We start from the raw sequence: 15,142 nt of genomic DNA, 5'->3' as shown, positions 1-15,142 counted from the left end.
AGTAAATGGCTGACAGTGTGGCAACATGCATGACATACCTTAACTTTCCAGCTAAATTGAGATATATGTTTACTTGACAGGTCACTCACAAAAAAAGAATGGTTATAAGTTTTTGAAGGCAGGTACTTGCCTGGAGATTCGGCAAACCTCTTGCTACCCTGGCTACTCAATCCATGCAAATTATGATGATGAGGTGGCAGCAGCACGTCTGGATGTCATTGCGCAGAATGATCACAGCGGCATTGAATCACGCCCATCCACTCTCAGAGAATGCATTGCGAGCATGCTGTAGACATTACTTTCTTAACTGTTCATAGCGGGTTGGCCAGCTGTAGAATTTTAGAAGTTGAGCGTATCTAGACCTGCGTTCCTTTTCCTAATTATATTTGCTCAGTCTGTTTAACGCAGTGCGCACTTCTGAAATGTGTGTTTTTGCTCTTTCTGGGGAGTTGTGAAATAGCACCTCCTATCTTGGCACTGTCTTGAATGTACTTGACACATATAAAATGTGCTTGCAGACTTGTTTCAAATGCTGAAAGATCCCGTGTAAACGGTGCAATGTATATATACATATTTGACACGTTTATTTCCACTCATGATAAAATCACTGTGAAGGATGTTTGTTGATTCACTGTACAATTAATTTGTTCTATATGTATTCGATTTGTCTGTGATGCTGACAAATCATGCGTGAAGGGAGCATGTTTCTTTTTGTCACTGTATAATTGACGTGCAAAATTATATGTGTTCCACTTGTTCGTTGTCCTGGCAGAAATTCCAAATTTTTGGGTTTAAGGTCCTGAAGCAACACACATATGGGCTGTGATGGGCACCATAGTGGCTCCGGATTAATTCGCACCACCTGGGGTTCTTTAACGTGCAGTGCCATTGCAAAGATTATGGGCATTTTCATATTTCACCTTCAACAATAAGAGGCCGCTGCAGCCAGGATTATACCTTTGACCTTGGGGTGAACAGCCAAACGACAGTCACTGAGCCACACGGCTATCAAATCCTGTGTTAAAGATGCAATTTCTTTTGTAAGTCTATAAAGTGCTAAAAAAACTTATATGATGGAGCACATAATGACTCGACAAGAAGGCTTCTATGAACTAGCACATACATACTCAAAAATGTGGTTGTTCTTTTTTTAAGGAAAAAAGTGCTTAGACGAAGACAGCATAGACAATTTTTTCTCTTCATGCTCAGTGATGCCTGAAGTACATAATACAAGTGGAAGAGAGGTTCCTGATGTCCTGACAAATCGCCTTGAAACAAACCATATTATCTGTGGGTTGTAATATAGCAGGCTAGCGCGGTCCTAGTGCAATAAACTGCCGAAGAGGAGAAAGACGGTTGCATTCTAGGCGAGAGACCTGCCTGTGGAGAAAGAGAGAAAAACTTTATTTGGTCCATTAAGTGTTTAGCGTTCGGTCTTCGTCTGAATCGCTGCCGACTCTTGACCTTAAAAGCAGGGTTGGGCCCCTAGTCCAGGGCTCACTGAGTCGCGCTGCTTCGCTTGCGTGCTGCACCATTGCCCTTTGGGCGGCGAGCTCGCAGCTGGTGAGCCGGCTCTCCCACTGCTCTGCACTCGGGGTTTTGTGTTGGTGCAACGTGTACTTTCGCGTACACTCCCAGGTTATATGGTAAAGCGCGAGGGTTGCCCCGCACCACGGGCATGTGTTCCTATACTGTGTAGGATACATCTTTCTAAGTATATGTAGGTTAAGGAATGTTCCCGTTTGCAGCCTCCGCACACTAGCTGCTTCTTGTTGTGTTAGGCCCTTATGTGGCGGGGAGTATCTAATTATCCTGCCTCTTTGATAGTTTAGGTATTCTGAAAATCCGATCTCCACGGTGAAGTGCTGTCCTAGGGCGTATGGCCGCTCAGATAGGTACATGATAACTCGAGCCAAGCTGTCTGCCCTTTCGTTTCCTTCTATCCCCGTGTGTGCAGGATTCCAGATTAATTTGTGGGTTGCTGTTTTTCTGAGGTGTACTGCTTCGCGGAGGATAGCTAAGGCAGCCCTGCAGATTCTACCTTTCGCATAGTTTCTGCATGTCTCTTTTGAGTCCGTTAGGATGTCCAATGATTCGTCTTTTCGATAGCCCTCAGCCGCTGCCAGCGCAACAGCGACCTCCTCTGCTTCCGCTATCCTGATGCTACGTGTAGTTGCGCAGGTGATTACATTGCCTGCGTTATCAACTACCACCGAAGCTGTCTTGTAGTAGCTTTCGCGTCTATTCCATGGATACATGGTTGCATCCGTGAAGACTGTGTTTTCTAATTTGGCTAAGTACCTCTCCACATAATCTGCCCGCGCCTGTCTCCTGGCTGCGGGGAGATTTGGGTCGATCTTTTCGGAATGAGATTGACCTGCAGGGTTTTACGGATATCGTCGGGTATATCGGCGGATCGATCGAGATGCCCCTTTGGGTCGTGACCGAACCTTGTCAGGAGCGCTCTTCCTGTAGTTGTGTTTCTGAGTCGTTGCAGCTGTGCTTCGTGCTGTGCTTCTGCCAGCTCCACAAAGGTGTGGCTGATTCCTAGCTGTAGCAGCTTCTCATTCGATGTGTTTCTTGGTAGGTGGAGTGCCGTCTTGTATGCCTTCCTTAGGATTGTCTCTGCCTGTTTCGTTTCGCTTTTGATCATGGGGTGGTATGGCAGCGAGTAGATGACCCTACTGACTATGAGGCTTCGTACTAGTTTTAGCGTGTCTTCTTATTTCATTCCATGTCTTCGGTTGGAGACTTTGGTTATCATTCTGCCTACCTGTTCGGCTGACTTGCCGACCAGGCAGAGTGTGTGGCTGCATTTTCTGCTTGCTTGCAGCCTCATCCCTAGGACTCTGATCATGTTTTTCTCCGGGATGTTTTGCCCCTCTAGTTTCACTTCGAGCGGCGCGTCGGTGGGATGTCTTCCTACCCTCAATAGTTCGGACTTTTCTGTAGAGCTGGCTAGTCCTCTTTTCTTCACGTATCTTTCAGCACATGTTGCAGCTTGTTGTAGCAGATCTTGCTTTTCCCCCAGGGATCCGTGGCTCACCCCGACCGGGATGTCGTCTGCGTACATCGTGGGCTGGATGCCTGGATTCTGCTGAGTCTCCTGGCTAGGCCGATCATTGCCACATTGAAGAGTAAGGGCGAGATGACCGAGCCTTCGGGTGTTCCTTTGCTTGGGGTGGTGAAGACGTCACTCCTCAGCTCCCCTAGTCCCACCGTGGCCGTTCGGTTGGTCAAGAAGTCTTTGACATAGTCGTAGATTCTTCTTCCGCAGTTGGTGTTGTTTAGCCCCTCCATGATAGCGGCGTGGCCGACGTTGTCAAAGGCACCTTTTATGTCGAATGCCATGACTACGTTCTCTCCTTGTTTGGGCATTGACTCCAGGACTTCTTCTTTAAGCTGCTGAAGTACATCCTGCGTCGAGAGGTTCGCCCTGGAGCCGAACAATGTGTCCGGGTAGAGCCTCTTGTTTTCTAGGTGTTGCTGGATGCGTTTCGTGACGATCCTCTCGTACAGTTTTCCCAGGCAAGAAGTGAGGGAAATTGGTCTGAGGTTCTCGATCTGCAGCTTCTTGCCTGGTTTGGGGATCATGACTACTACGGCATGCTACCACTCAGCTGGTATCTTTCCTTCTTCCCATAGTCTGTTTAGGTAGGCCGTCAACTGGTCCACTGCTTCGTCGCTTAAATTTCTTATGAGAGAGTTTCAATTCTATCTGATCCTGCCGCTGTGTTTTTCGTAATGGCTCTCATTGCCGCGGTGACTTCCTTTCTGGTGATGGGCTTGTCCATATCTGGATTTTCTTCTCCAAGGTAGTTTCCTTCGCAGCCCTTGGGCTCATCTGTGCCGTAGCATTTGGTTCTGACTTCATCCAGGAGCTGCTCGTCTGTTCCTTGATATTGGTGCACTAGTCTCTGTATGGCATTTCCGCTCTCTGTTTTAGTCTTGGAAGGATCCATGGGAGCCTTTAGAATCCGCCACGTTTTAGCCGTGCTGAGTGTTCCATTCAGCGAAGTGCTGAACTATTGGCACCCTTGCCTGGCTAAGTGTGTTGCGTACTCTTCCGCTTGGGATGTTACCCCGGCTATCTTCTTCTTTAGCTTCCTATTAAATTTCTGTTTCTTCCACCTCTTAATAAGACCGCGTCTTGCCTCCCATAGCCTTAGTAGCCACTTGTCCACCTCTGGTGCTTCTTCTGTACGATCTTCCTTCTTGGTATACTTTTCCGGTATTTGTTTAAGTTGTTGGCACCACTCTCCTATCGAGGTGATGTTGCCCTCTAGTTGCCGGCAGTGGTGCCTAAAGGCGTCCCAGTCCGTGAGGCGGGCCGTGCGAATTTTTCTCTTGACGTTATCTGCGGTGGTGCTTATTCTTATGATGTGATGGTCGCTGCCAAGGTTTTCTAGCAGATTCTCCCATTCCGCTTGTTTTCCTCCTTTGACAAGGATTAGGTCGGGACACGTGTCTGGGCTGACGCTTTTACCCTGCATAGTTGGTTGATTTTCGTCTGTGAGGAGCTCGCATCTGATGCTTTCTGCAGCTACGCAGATATTACGACCCTTCTTGTCGTCTTTGTGGTAGCCCCAGCTCGGGCTCTTAGCGTTAAAGTCTCCCGCTATAATAAGGGTATTCTGCCCGGCAAGCCTGCTGGCCCCGGCGAAGAGCTTTATAAAGTACGCTTTCTTTTGACTTGGGAGACTATATAAGTTTACTATGAAGGTACTCCTAGCTTTTCTTTTTAGCTATAACTTTTGTTATTGCGTGTTCAATCTGTGTATCCTCGATCATGTCATGGGCTATGGCTACAATTTTGTTGCTTACGAGGGTTGCGGTTCGTCCGCTCTCCTGGCACTTATATCCCCGCAACGTGGGTGTGCAATTAGTTCCTTGAAGCATGATTATATCTGGTGGTATGTTTTTGGTGTAAATGAACTGCTGCAGAAGTCCTTGGTTGCTCCTGAAGTACCTGCAGTTCCATTGCCAAAACATATATTTGGTTTTGTCCTGCCATGTTGCTGGGTTACTAGCGTTTGTCCCTTGGTTTTCTTGTCCAAATCTTCTTTCGTTATATAGCCTATCTCTGGCATCATTAATGGTTTTCTGGGTGTCTTGGCTCTTAACATAATTTCTGAAGCTCTGATCTTGCAGTGCTGCCTTCTGCTGCATCTGCTGCATTTGAGTTTGTATGGCTGCCATGAAGTTAGCGTACTTCATCTTTAAAGCTCTGCATTTCTGAATGTTGCTGTTGTGCGGGCTGCTCGGCCGGCGGCGGCGGCGACCTGACGGGCGAACACCCTGCCTGCCTTTGACATTGCAGCTCCCTGATTAGGTAGTCAATTCTTTTCCTAAGCTGGCGCGTCTCCTCACGGCTGAGTTCTAACTCTCGTTTTAACACTTTGTTTTCTTTTATGATTCTATCAAAGTTTGCCTGCATGTTGTTGAGATTTTTGTTGTTTTGCCCGAGTGCGGAACTAGCGATTTGGGAGGGCTCGCTCCCCCGCTCACCTTGTCTCCGCTGCCTGCGGAACTGACTTTTGAACTAACTGGACGTCGCGCTGACGCCGCCTTGATCATCGCCTTGCCGCTGCCTTCTGTTCTTCGCACAGAACTCCCGAGCCCCCTTACATTTGGTGGAGGTGCGGGGTGACTGGATCCCCATTCAGGAACTTGGTAACAGACCCTTGCCGCCGCCGCCGCCCGCTATTCCTGATGAACCCAGCCAGGCCACACCCATCCTTCCGGCTAACATCATCTGTTCCGGTACCACTCGGTAACGCTGACCCCCCTCTCTACCGCGGCCACGCCGATGAGGACGTCGACGACTAGCTCTCCACATATGACCGCGTGAGCCGCTATAATAAGTGGCACGACCCCGTTAAACTGTCGTCTGTCATCTTCTACCTGGCGGACATTGCCCATCAGTGGTTCCGAAACCACCTCTCTCTCATCCTTGCTCGCGCAGGACGGTGAAGAAGCTCTTTGGCGAGTGCGTAGCGCAGCAACACCTCCAAACTGAACAGCTGGAGACTGGCATGGACCTCCTTGGATGCCTGCAGCAAGCACCGACTACACCAGGTAAAGGCGGTGCTGTGTCCGGGGCGCGCGACCAGTAAAGGCCTGATGCAGGTCTTTTTATGCAGTCTTTCACTCCGTGCATGAAGAAAGAGGCTAAGAAAGTCGATGGCCGTGTCGTCAAGAGTAGACGGCGAACTAATCTCGGAGCCAGCTTAAGACAGTAGCGCCTCAAAGAGCGAATTGTGGATGGTAGCCCGCGCGCTCTCCGCTATCTCCATTTGTGTCTAGCGGTCACCATGCAGACGGGGACAATGCAATGATTCTTGACGTACTTACGAGGCACGCGCACCATTCGTCAAAGATTTACAGGTCATCAGGTACGCTTCTGGTCCGCGCTGTGAGGCTTGTTTTGCATTACCTCGAATCTCTATAGGTTGAGTGAGAACCATCCCCAGCCCACCGCAGCTTAAGCGTTATAATGCGTGCTACAAAAGCTCCACAACGTGCCCTGTCAGCAGAAAATTCCGGTGACCTGTATATGCCAGATGTTTCATTTAAGCCGGCCCTTAATTTTTAAATGCAGTGTTTTTGGGATAAAGAGAAGCTTTTTGAGGCCTAGACATACCAGTGTTAACGGACGTCAAAAAACAGGCGAATCGTGCTGACTGGTGGAGTGATGGACTAAATTCTAATAGTTAACATTCTAACTATCACCGATAGGTACCTCACTGCAATCATAGATTTGTAGCCGGCCGTTAGTAAGTTAGTAACAGCCATATCAGTTTTTAGAATTTCGAAAACGCGACTACCCCCACCGTTATGGCTCAACTACTTTGGGTCATTGCACTGAAGAACTAACAAAAACGTCTGATTCATCCCGCTCTGTGTTTTTAGTATTTGTCGTGTAGCAATAAAGTACATGATGCCAAGTACGTGACGCATCGTGTTCATTTGCATGGCGTGCACGTTGAACTGTTCATACCGGGTGCTTCATCTAAGATGTCCTGCAATTTGTAAAAATGCTTTTTGAGTTAGAAAGGAGTTTTTTTCGGAAAAGCATTCTGAGCGGTGTAGCGCATCGGAATACAGCAAGGTGCGCTAACAAGTAGGCTGGTTAGCAAATACTGAGAAGTTAACTTTTTAGCATTACTGTTAGTATTCCTTTTCTTTTCTAGAGAGGCGTTTAACCCCTCGTAAGTAATTTTTATATAAGTTTCTAGAATTTCGAAAACGCAGTTGCCCTTGGCGCTGTGAGCCAACAACGTTGGCTACATAGAGCCTAAACACGTGCGCCTACGAGAAGCTTGCAGAAAAAGAAACCCCTACGGTGCACGTAACTCGTCGAAATACAATATCCGAAAGTTGTTCGGCCGCAGCGCCGAGGGTAACTGCATTTTCGAAATTATAAGCACTGGTATCTTTGTTGCCGACGGTGGTCTACACGCCTCTCAGTAAATACGGAGAACAACATAAATAGTTAAGAAGTTAACTACTCAATATTAATTAACCAGCCTACAAGTTAGCATGTCTTAGCTGTGTTCTCATACGCTGCACCGCTGATAATGCTGTTTCGAAAAAAGCGCGCTTACAAAAAAAAAAAAAGCTATTTTTAAAAATTGCAGAACATCCTAGGTGAGACACCCGGTATGTATGAGCTGCGCGCCGTAATAAACGTAGTTAAAGTCCACGCTGTGTGGTGTCTCCCTGTTGTCCGTGTTCGTTGTCGCGCTGTGTGAATACAAGGAGTGAAGTCCCAACTATAGCTCAGCAATTGATTTCGAACTATCTTGCCAGCCGCGCCCATCCTTTTGTTTTTACTGCATGATCGACATTTCCTCGGCACAGTCACAGAGTTCCAAGCAGTAACAGATTCGCTAACTACCGTGGCCGCGTACAGGTGATACAAGTGATACTGAATACGGTTCGTTTTTCAAGCGATTTAACTCAAGTGAGGATTTGATTGCTTGGCCAACGCAGAAATATTATGAATGTGTGCCTGACAGGGGAGGTGAAAATTCATCATCATCATCATCCTTACTACACCCACTGCAGGGCAGAGGCCTCTCCCATGCATCTCCAATTAACCCTGTCCTTTGCCAGCTGCTTCCACCCTATGACTGCAAACTTTTTAATCTCATCTGCCAACCTAATCTTTGCCACCCCTTACTACGCTTACTTTCTCTTGGAATCCACTTCGTTACCATTAACAACCAGCGGTTACCTTGCCTTCGCATTGCATGCCCTGCCCATGCCCATTTCTTTCCCTTGATTTCGACTAGGATGTCATTAACCTGACTTTGTTTCTCACCCACTCTGCTCGCTTTCGGTCTCTTAACGTTGCACCTACCATTTTTCTTTCCATAGCTCGCTGCGTTGTCCTTAACTTAGCTGAACTCTTTTTGTTAGACTCCAAGTTTCTGCCCCGTAGGTGTGTGTCGATAAGATACAGCTGTTGTGCACTTTTCCCTTGAGGGAAATTGGTAAACTGCCATCCATGATTTGAAAGAACCTTCCGTATGCGCTCCACCGCATTCTTATCCTTCTAGTTATTTCCCTCTCATGATCCGGATCAGCTGTCACTACCTGCCCTAAGTATTCCTTTACCACTTCCAGGCTCTCGCTGCGAATTGTGAACTGCTGTTCCCTAGCTAGGCTTTCGAACATTACCTAGGTGTTCTGCATGTTAATTTTTAGACCCAGCATTCTGCTCTGCCTGTCTAACTCACTGATCATGATTTTCAGTTCACCTCATGAGTGCCTCAGCACGGCAATGTCATCAGCGAATCGCAGATTATATCGGTATTCTCCATTTACTCTTATTCCCAACTGTTCCCAATTCATGCCTCGGAATACCTCCTGTAAACAGGCGGTGAATAGCATTCACGAGATTGTGTCTCCTTGCCTGGCGCTATATATATATATATATATATATATATATATATATATATATATATATATATATATATATATATATATATATATATATATATATATATATATATATATATATATATATATATATATTTATGAAGGGAGCCAACAGTCACCGAAACCAAGGTGCATAGGAGAACGTTAACATTTTTTTAGTGTGTTATGCTTATCAGTGGTATAATAATACTTAGATTAATAAATCGCCTAAAGAAAATTACTTATAAAGCAGCAGAAAAAACAACCATGCCGCCGGTGGGATACGAACCCACGACCTCCGAATATCACGTCCGGTGCTCTTACCAACTGAGCTACGGCGACGGCTGTCCAATCTGCTGCTCTTGTGGGTATTTATGTTTACTGGGTGTAAGCGAGCCTTGAGAGTGTTCACCAGCGCCACCCTGTTGTTTTTTCTGCTGCTTTATAAGTAATTTTCTTTAAGCGATTTATTAATGTAAGTATTATTATCCCACTGATAAGCATAACACACTAAAAAAAAAGTTAACGTTCCCCTATGCACCTTGATTTCGGTGACTGTTGGCTCCCTTCATAAACGGGCCCGTCATTTCCTTTAACTTGTCTGCTCGGTTCTGGTTCTGGCAGTCTTGATGCCATAGGTAGCATAAGAGGGCTCTCACACAGTTTCCGCCCTCGCCGTTAGATGACGTTCTACGTCACGCTCGCGGTATTACAGGACGTGCTACGTCCGCCGATATGGTAGAGGGTGGCGCTGGTGAACACTCTCAAGGCTCGCTTACACCCAGTAAACATAAATACCCACAAGATCAGCAGTTTGGGCAGCCGTCGCCGTAGCTCAGTTGGTAAGAGCACCGGACGCGATATTCTGAGGTCGTGGGTTCGGATCCCACCGGCGGCATGGTTGTTTTTTCTGCTGCTTTATAAGTAATTTTCTTTAAGCGATTTATTAATCTAAGTATTATTATCGCACTGATAAGCATAACACACTTAAAAAAGTTAACGTTCCCCTATGCACCTTGGTTTCGGTGACTGTTGGCTCCCTTCATAAATTTGTCAAACGGGCCCCTCATTTCCTTTAACTTGTCTATATATATATATATATATATATATATATATATATATATATATATATATATATATATATATATATATATATATATATATATATCAGCAGACAAGTTAAAGGAAATGAGGGGCCCGTTTGACAAATTTATGAAGGGAGCCAACAGTCACCGAAACCAAGGTGCATAGGGGAATGTTAATTTTTTTTTAATGTGTTATGCTTATCAGTAGGGTAATAATTCTTAGATTAATAAATCGCTTAAAGAAAATTACTTATAAAGCAGCAGAAAAAACAACCATGCCGCCGGTGGGATCCGAACCCACGACCTCCGAATATCGCGTCCGGTGCTCTTACCAACTGAGCTACGGCGACGGCTGTCCAATCTGCTGCTCTCGTGGGTATTTATGTTTACTGGGTGTAAGCGAGCCTTGAGAGTGTTCACCAGCGCCACCCTCGACCACAGCGGCGGACGTAGCACGTCCTGTAATACCGCGAGCGTGACGTAGAACGTCATCTAACGGCGAGGGCGGAAACTGTGCGAGAGCCCTCTTATACTACCTTTGGCACTAAGACTGCCAGAACCGAGACCCTCCTTAAGCTATCAGCAGACAAGTTAAAGGAAATGAGGGGCCCGTTTGACAAATTTATGAAGGGAGCCAACAGTCACCGAAACCAAGGTGCATAGGGGAACGTTAATTTTTTTTTAATGTGTTATGCTTATCAGTAGGGTAATAATTCTTAGATTAATAAATCGCTTAAAGAAAATTACTTATAAAGCAGCAGAAAAAACAACCATGCCGCCGGTGGGATCCGAACCCACGACCTCCGAATATCGCGTCCGGTGCTCTTACCAACTGAGCTACGGCGACGGCTGTCCAATCTGCTGCTCTCGTGGGTATTTATGTTTACTGGGTGTAAGCGAGCCTGGATGGATGGATGGATGGATACGGCTGAACCCTTTACATCGGGCGGTGGCTCAAGCCACCTAGCCATGTCTTGTGAAATTTTACTCCTGTCTTGCTTTTAGCCACCAATCAGATAACCTTCGCTTGGTTACTTCTAACCTCTTAAAATCCACTTTCCCTTCACTATCCCTAAACCCCAATGCCTTGGGTAAGTCAGCCCCGCTGCCTTCCACTGTAGGGTGAAGCCCTTTACAGAAAAGTATCAAGTGTTCAGCCGTTTCCTCCTCCTCTCCGCACGCAACGCACAAAGTGCCAATCTCCTGGTACCTGACTCTATACTTCTTAGTCCGCAAAACTCCAGTCCTGGCCTCAAACAACAAAGAACTTCCCCTACAATTATCATAGATATTTTCTTTGACAATTTCCTGTTTAAAGGTCCGGTATGTTTCTAGTGCCGATTTCTTCAGCATCCCTGTTTTCCACAAAGCTCTCTCTGTTCCTTTAACCTTTTTCTTAACCGATAATTGCTGATTTGCCCCCTTACTGCTGTCCAGATATTTGCTTGTCAATTTTCTAGTTCGCTTTCTCCATTTCGTGTCAACATTCTTTATATACAGGTATCTGAAAACTTTCCTAGCCCACCGCTTTTCCTCCATCCTTCTCAATCGTTCCTCAAATGCTATCTTACTGCTAGCCTCTCTGCTCTCGAAAGACGCCCATCCCATATCACCCTGTACCCCCTGATTTGGTGTATTGCCATGTGCTCCCAAAGCTAACCTCCCTACTCCCCGTTGCCTAATTTCCAGCCTTGCTTGAACATCTGGCCTCATACACAGGACCGCATTCCCGAAGGTCAGGCTAGGGACCATCACCCCTTTCCAGATCCCTCTTACCACCTCATACCTATTGTAATTCCACAGTGCCCTATTTTTCATGACAGCTGCATTCCTACTAGCTTTATTCATTACATATTTTTCATGCTCTGTCAGATACTCAACACTGTTATTTATCCACACCCCAAGATACTTGTACTCATTCACTACCTTTAGCACGAACTCCTGTATTCTATGCTCGCCGCCCTCTTCATTAAATGTCATGACTGCAGATTTTTCCTTACTATACTTGAAGCCTAATCTATCTCCCTCTGTACTGCATATGTCTAACAACTTCTGCAGGTCTTCCTTGTTGTCAGCCATTATCACTATATCGTCCGCATATATTAGTCCCGGTAATGTCTGTTTAATCAATTCCCCTTGCTTGAAAAAAGATAGGTTGAAACCTAGTCCGCTCCCCTCTAGCTTGGCCTCCAAACCTTGCAGGTACAACATGAACAACAAAGGGGACAGAGGACATCCTTGTCTAAGCCCCCGCTGTATCTCTACAGGCCCTGATACATTTTTTTCCCATTTTATGAGCACTCTGTTACCTCTATATACATCTTTTAAAAGATTAATTACTCCATTTTCCACATCCTTGAGAGTGTTCACCAGCGCCACCCTCGACCACAGCGGCGGACGTAGCACGTCCTGTAATACCGCGAGCGTGACGTAGAACGTCATCTAACGGCATGGTTGTTTTTTCTGCTGCTTTATAAGTAATTTTCTTTAAGCGATTTATTAATCTAAGAATTATTACCCTACTGATAAGCATAACACATTAAAAAAAAAATTAACGTTCCCCTATGCACCTTGGTTTCGGTGACTGTTGGCTCCCTTCATAAATTTGTCAAACGGGCCCCTCATTTCCTTTAACTTGTCTGCTGATAGCTTAACGAGGGTCTCGGTTCTGGCAGTCTTAGTGCCAAAGGTAGTATAAGAGGGCTCTCGCACAGTTTCCGCCCTCGCCGTTAGATGACGTTCTACGTCACGCTCGCGGTATTACAGGACGTGCTACGTGCGCCGCTGTGGTCGAGGGTGGCGCTGGTGAACACTCTCAAGGCTCGCTTACACCCAGTAAACATAAATACCCACGAGAGCAGCAGATTGGACAGCTGTCGCCGTAGCTCAGTTGGTAAGAGCACCGGACGCGATATTCGGAGGTCGTGGGTTCGGATCCCACCGGCGGCATGGTTGTTTTTTCTGCTGCTTTATAAGTAATTTTCTTTAAGCGATTTATTAATCTAAGAATTATTACCCTACTGATAAGCATAACACATTAAAAAAAAATTAACGTTCCCCTATGCACCTTGGTTTCGGTGACTGTTGGCTCCCTTCATAAATTTGTCAAACGGGCCCCTCATTTCCTTTAACTTGTCTGCTGATAGCTTAACGAGGGTCTCGGTTCTGGCAGTCTTAGTGCCAAAGGTAGTATAAGAGGGCTCTCGCACAGTTTCCGCCCTCGCCGTTAGATGACGTTCTACGTCACGCTCGCGGTATTACAGGACGTGCTACGTCCGCCGCTGTGGTCGAGGGTGGCGCTGGTGAACACTCTCAAGGCTCGCTTACACCCAGTAAACATAAATACCCACGAGAGCAGCAGATTGGACAGCCGTCGCCGTAGCTCAGTTGGTAAGAGCACCGGACGCGATATTCGGAGGTCGTGGGTTCGGATCCCACCGGCGGCATGGTTGTTTTTTCTGCTGCTTTATAAGTAATTTTCTTTAAGCGATTTATTAATCTAAGAATTATTACCCTACTGATAAGCATAACACATTAAAAAAAAAATTAACGTTCCCCTATGCACCTTGGTTTCGGTGACTGTTGGCTCCCTTCATATATATATATATATATAATCTTCGAATATTTTGACATAAGGCTCTTCTACATCCTGATTACGAAAGGCCTGTACGACTGCTGAGGTTTCCACTGAGTGGAATGCTTTCTCGTAATCAATGAAGGCTATATATAGAGGTTGGTTATATTCTGCGCATTTTTCTATCACCAGATAAATAGTGTGAATATGATCTATTGTGGAATATCGTTTACGAGAGCCTGCCTGATCACTTGGTTGATTAAAGTATAAGGTTGCCCTGACTCTATTAGCGATTACCTTAGTAAACCCCTTGTAGGCAGCAGATAGTAAGCTGATCGGTCTGTAACTTTTCAAGTCCACGGTGTCTCCCTTCTTATGAATTCAGATAATGTTTGCATTCTTCCAAGCTTCTGGTAAAGTCGAGGTCATTACGCAGTGCGTATGCAGGGTGGCTAATTTTTCCAGCACGATCTCCCCTCAATCCATCAACAGATCTGCTGTTACCTGATTCTTACCAGCTGCTTTTCCCCTTTCCAATGCTGCTAAGCCTTTGTTTACTTCCTCTCTTTCGTTACTGGCGGGATGACGCAACGCTCTGCCCTATTGTCTCTCTCATTAACGCTATGATTACATTGCCTACTATGCAGATTTGTGTAGAATTCTTCGGCTACTTTAACTATCTTATCCATTTTGCTAATGACATTGCCCTCCTTGTCTCTTAACGCATACATCTGGTTTTTACGTGTGCCTAGTTTCCTCTTCACAGCTTTTAGACAACCCCCATGAAGATTAGAGCGATTCGAAGAAAGATAAAAAAGCTTAGCGGCTGCCGAATAATACTAGTTGACCACCGGGAATTATTTAACCCACAACACACACAAGAAGAAAAAAAAGTGTTGTACGGCCATTTTCGCCTTTTCCCCCTCCAAAACGTGGCCGTTAGTACAGTCGAGTATGACGCTGGCAACCTCGTTGTGAGTACCAGGACGCCGAGGCCACTGAGCCGTGCACCGCGGTGGTGGTGGGTCTAGAGACGGGTGCGGTCGGTTCCCAGAGTCTGAGTGGGGACTCAGATTTTCTCCCTTTCCGCAGCGCCCCAGCCCGAGCCTGGTCGCCACGAAGAGCCGCAGTGCCACGAAGACGAAGCCCGCAGGTGCCTGAATGAAGCGGCCATGGATCTGCCGACTTCCTTTGGATTTAAGCAAGGCGATGCAATGCTGGAACAGCCCGCTTGCACGTAAGAAAAGCAGGATTTAATTACAGATGGTTGTTATTAGGAATAGCAAAATTTCTACATCTCTGTGCTGTCCTTTACGTTTGCGTTAAGTGCCCGATACATGCGGTATACCTGCACGAATAAGCCCGCTTTCGGAAACCGTTTATGCATCAGCGCTAATGGAAAGTTAGTACTGCGTCTATACTTTATAAGCCGAAGGAACTGAGCAGGAAATGGAAGCTCTATCAACAGAAGTTTGCGACAACGAGGTGACAATAGTTACACTAACATTCTGGAAGGCATTAACAAGCTTGGAGTAAAAATTAAAACTTTCTACCATTC

General features: G+C 46.2%; 1 protein-coding gene and 1 non-coding gene across 2 annotated transcripts in view; one reads left to right on the top strand and one right to left on the bottom strand.

Annotated features, from left to right (window-relative positions):
* The first annotated feature begins 5,710 nt into the window (after nt 1–5,710).
* LOC144101186 (uncharacterized) overlaps nt 5,711–15,142 on the top strand; it is a 38,320-nt gene continuing 28,888 nt past the window's right edge. The window contains exons 1-3 of the mRNA XM_077634246.1: nt 5,711–5,847; nt 5,966–6,078; nt 14,677–14,821. Coding sequence (XP_077490372.1) covers nt 5,810–5,847; nt 5,966–6,078; nt 14,677–14,821 — 296 coding nt within the window. The 5' untranslated portion in view covers nt 5,711–5,809. The remainder of the gene's footprint in view (nt 5,848–5,965; nt 6,079–14,676; nt 14,822–15,142) is intronic.
* On the bottom strand, nt 9,194–9,267 carry TRNAS-UGA (transfer RNA serine (anticodon UGA)). The gene has a single exon. It is a non-coding gene; the product is annotated as a tRNA-Ser (tRNA).

The sequence above is a fragment of the Amblyomma americanum genome, chromosome 1 (genome assembly GCF_052857255.1).
Source record: "Amblyomma americanum isolate KBUSLIRL-KWMA chromosome 1, ASM5285725v1, whole genome shotgun sequence".
NCBI lineage: Eukaryota > Metazoa > Arthropoda > Arachnida > Ixodida > Ixodidae > Amblyomma > Amblyomma americanum.
Note: the sequence above shows the minus strand (reverse complement) of the source record. Positions and strands in the feature narration are given on the sequence as shown.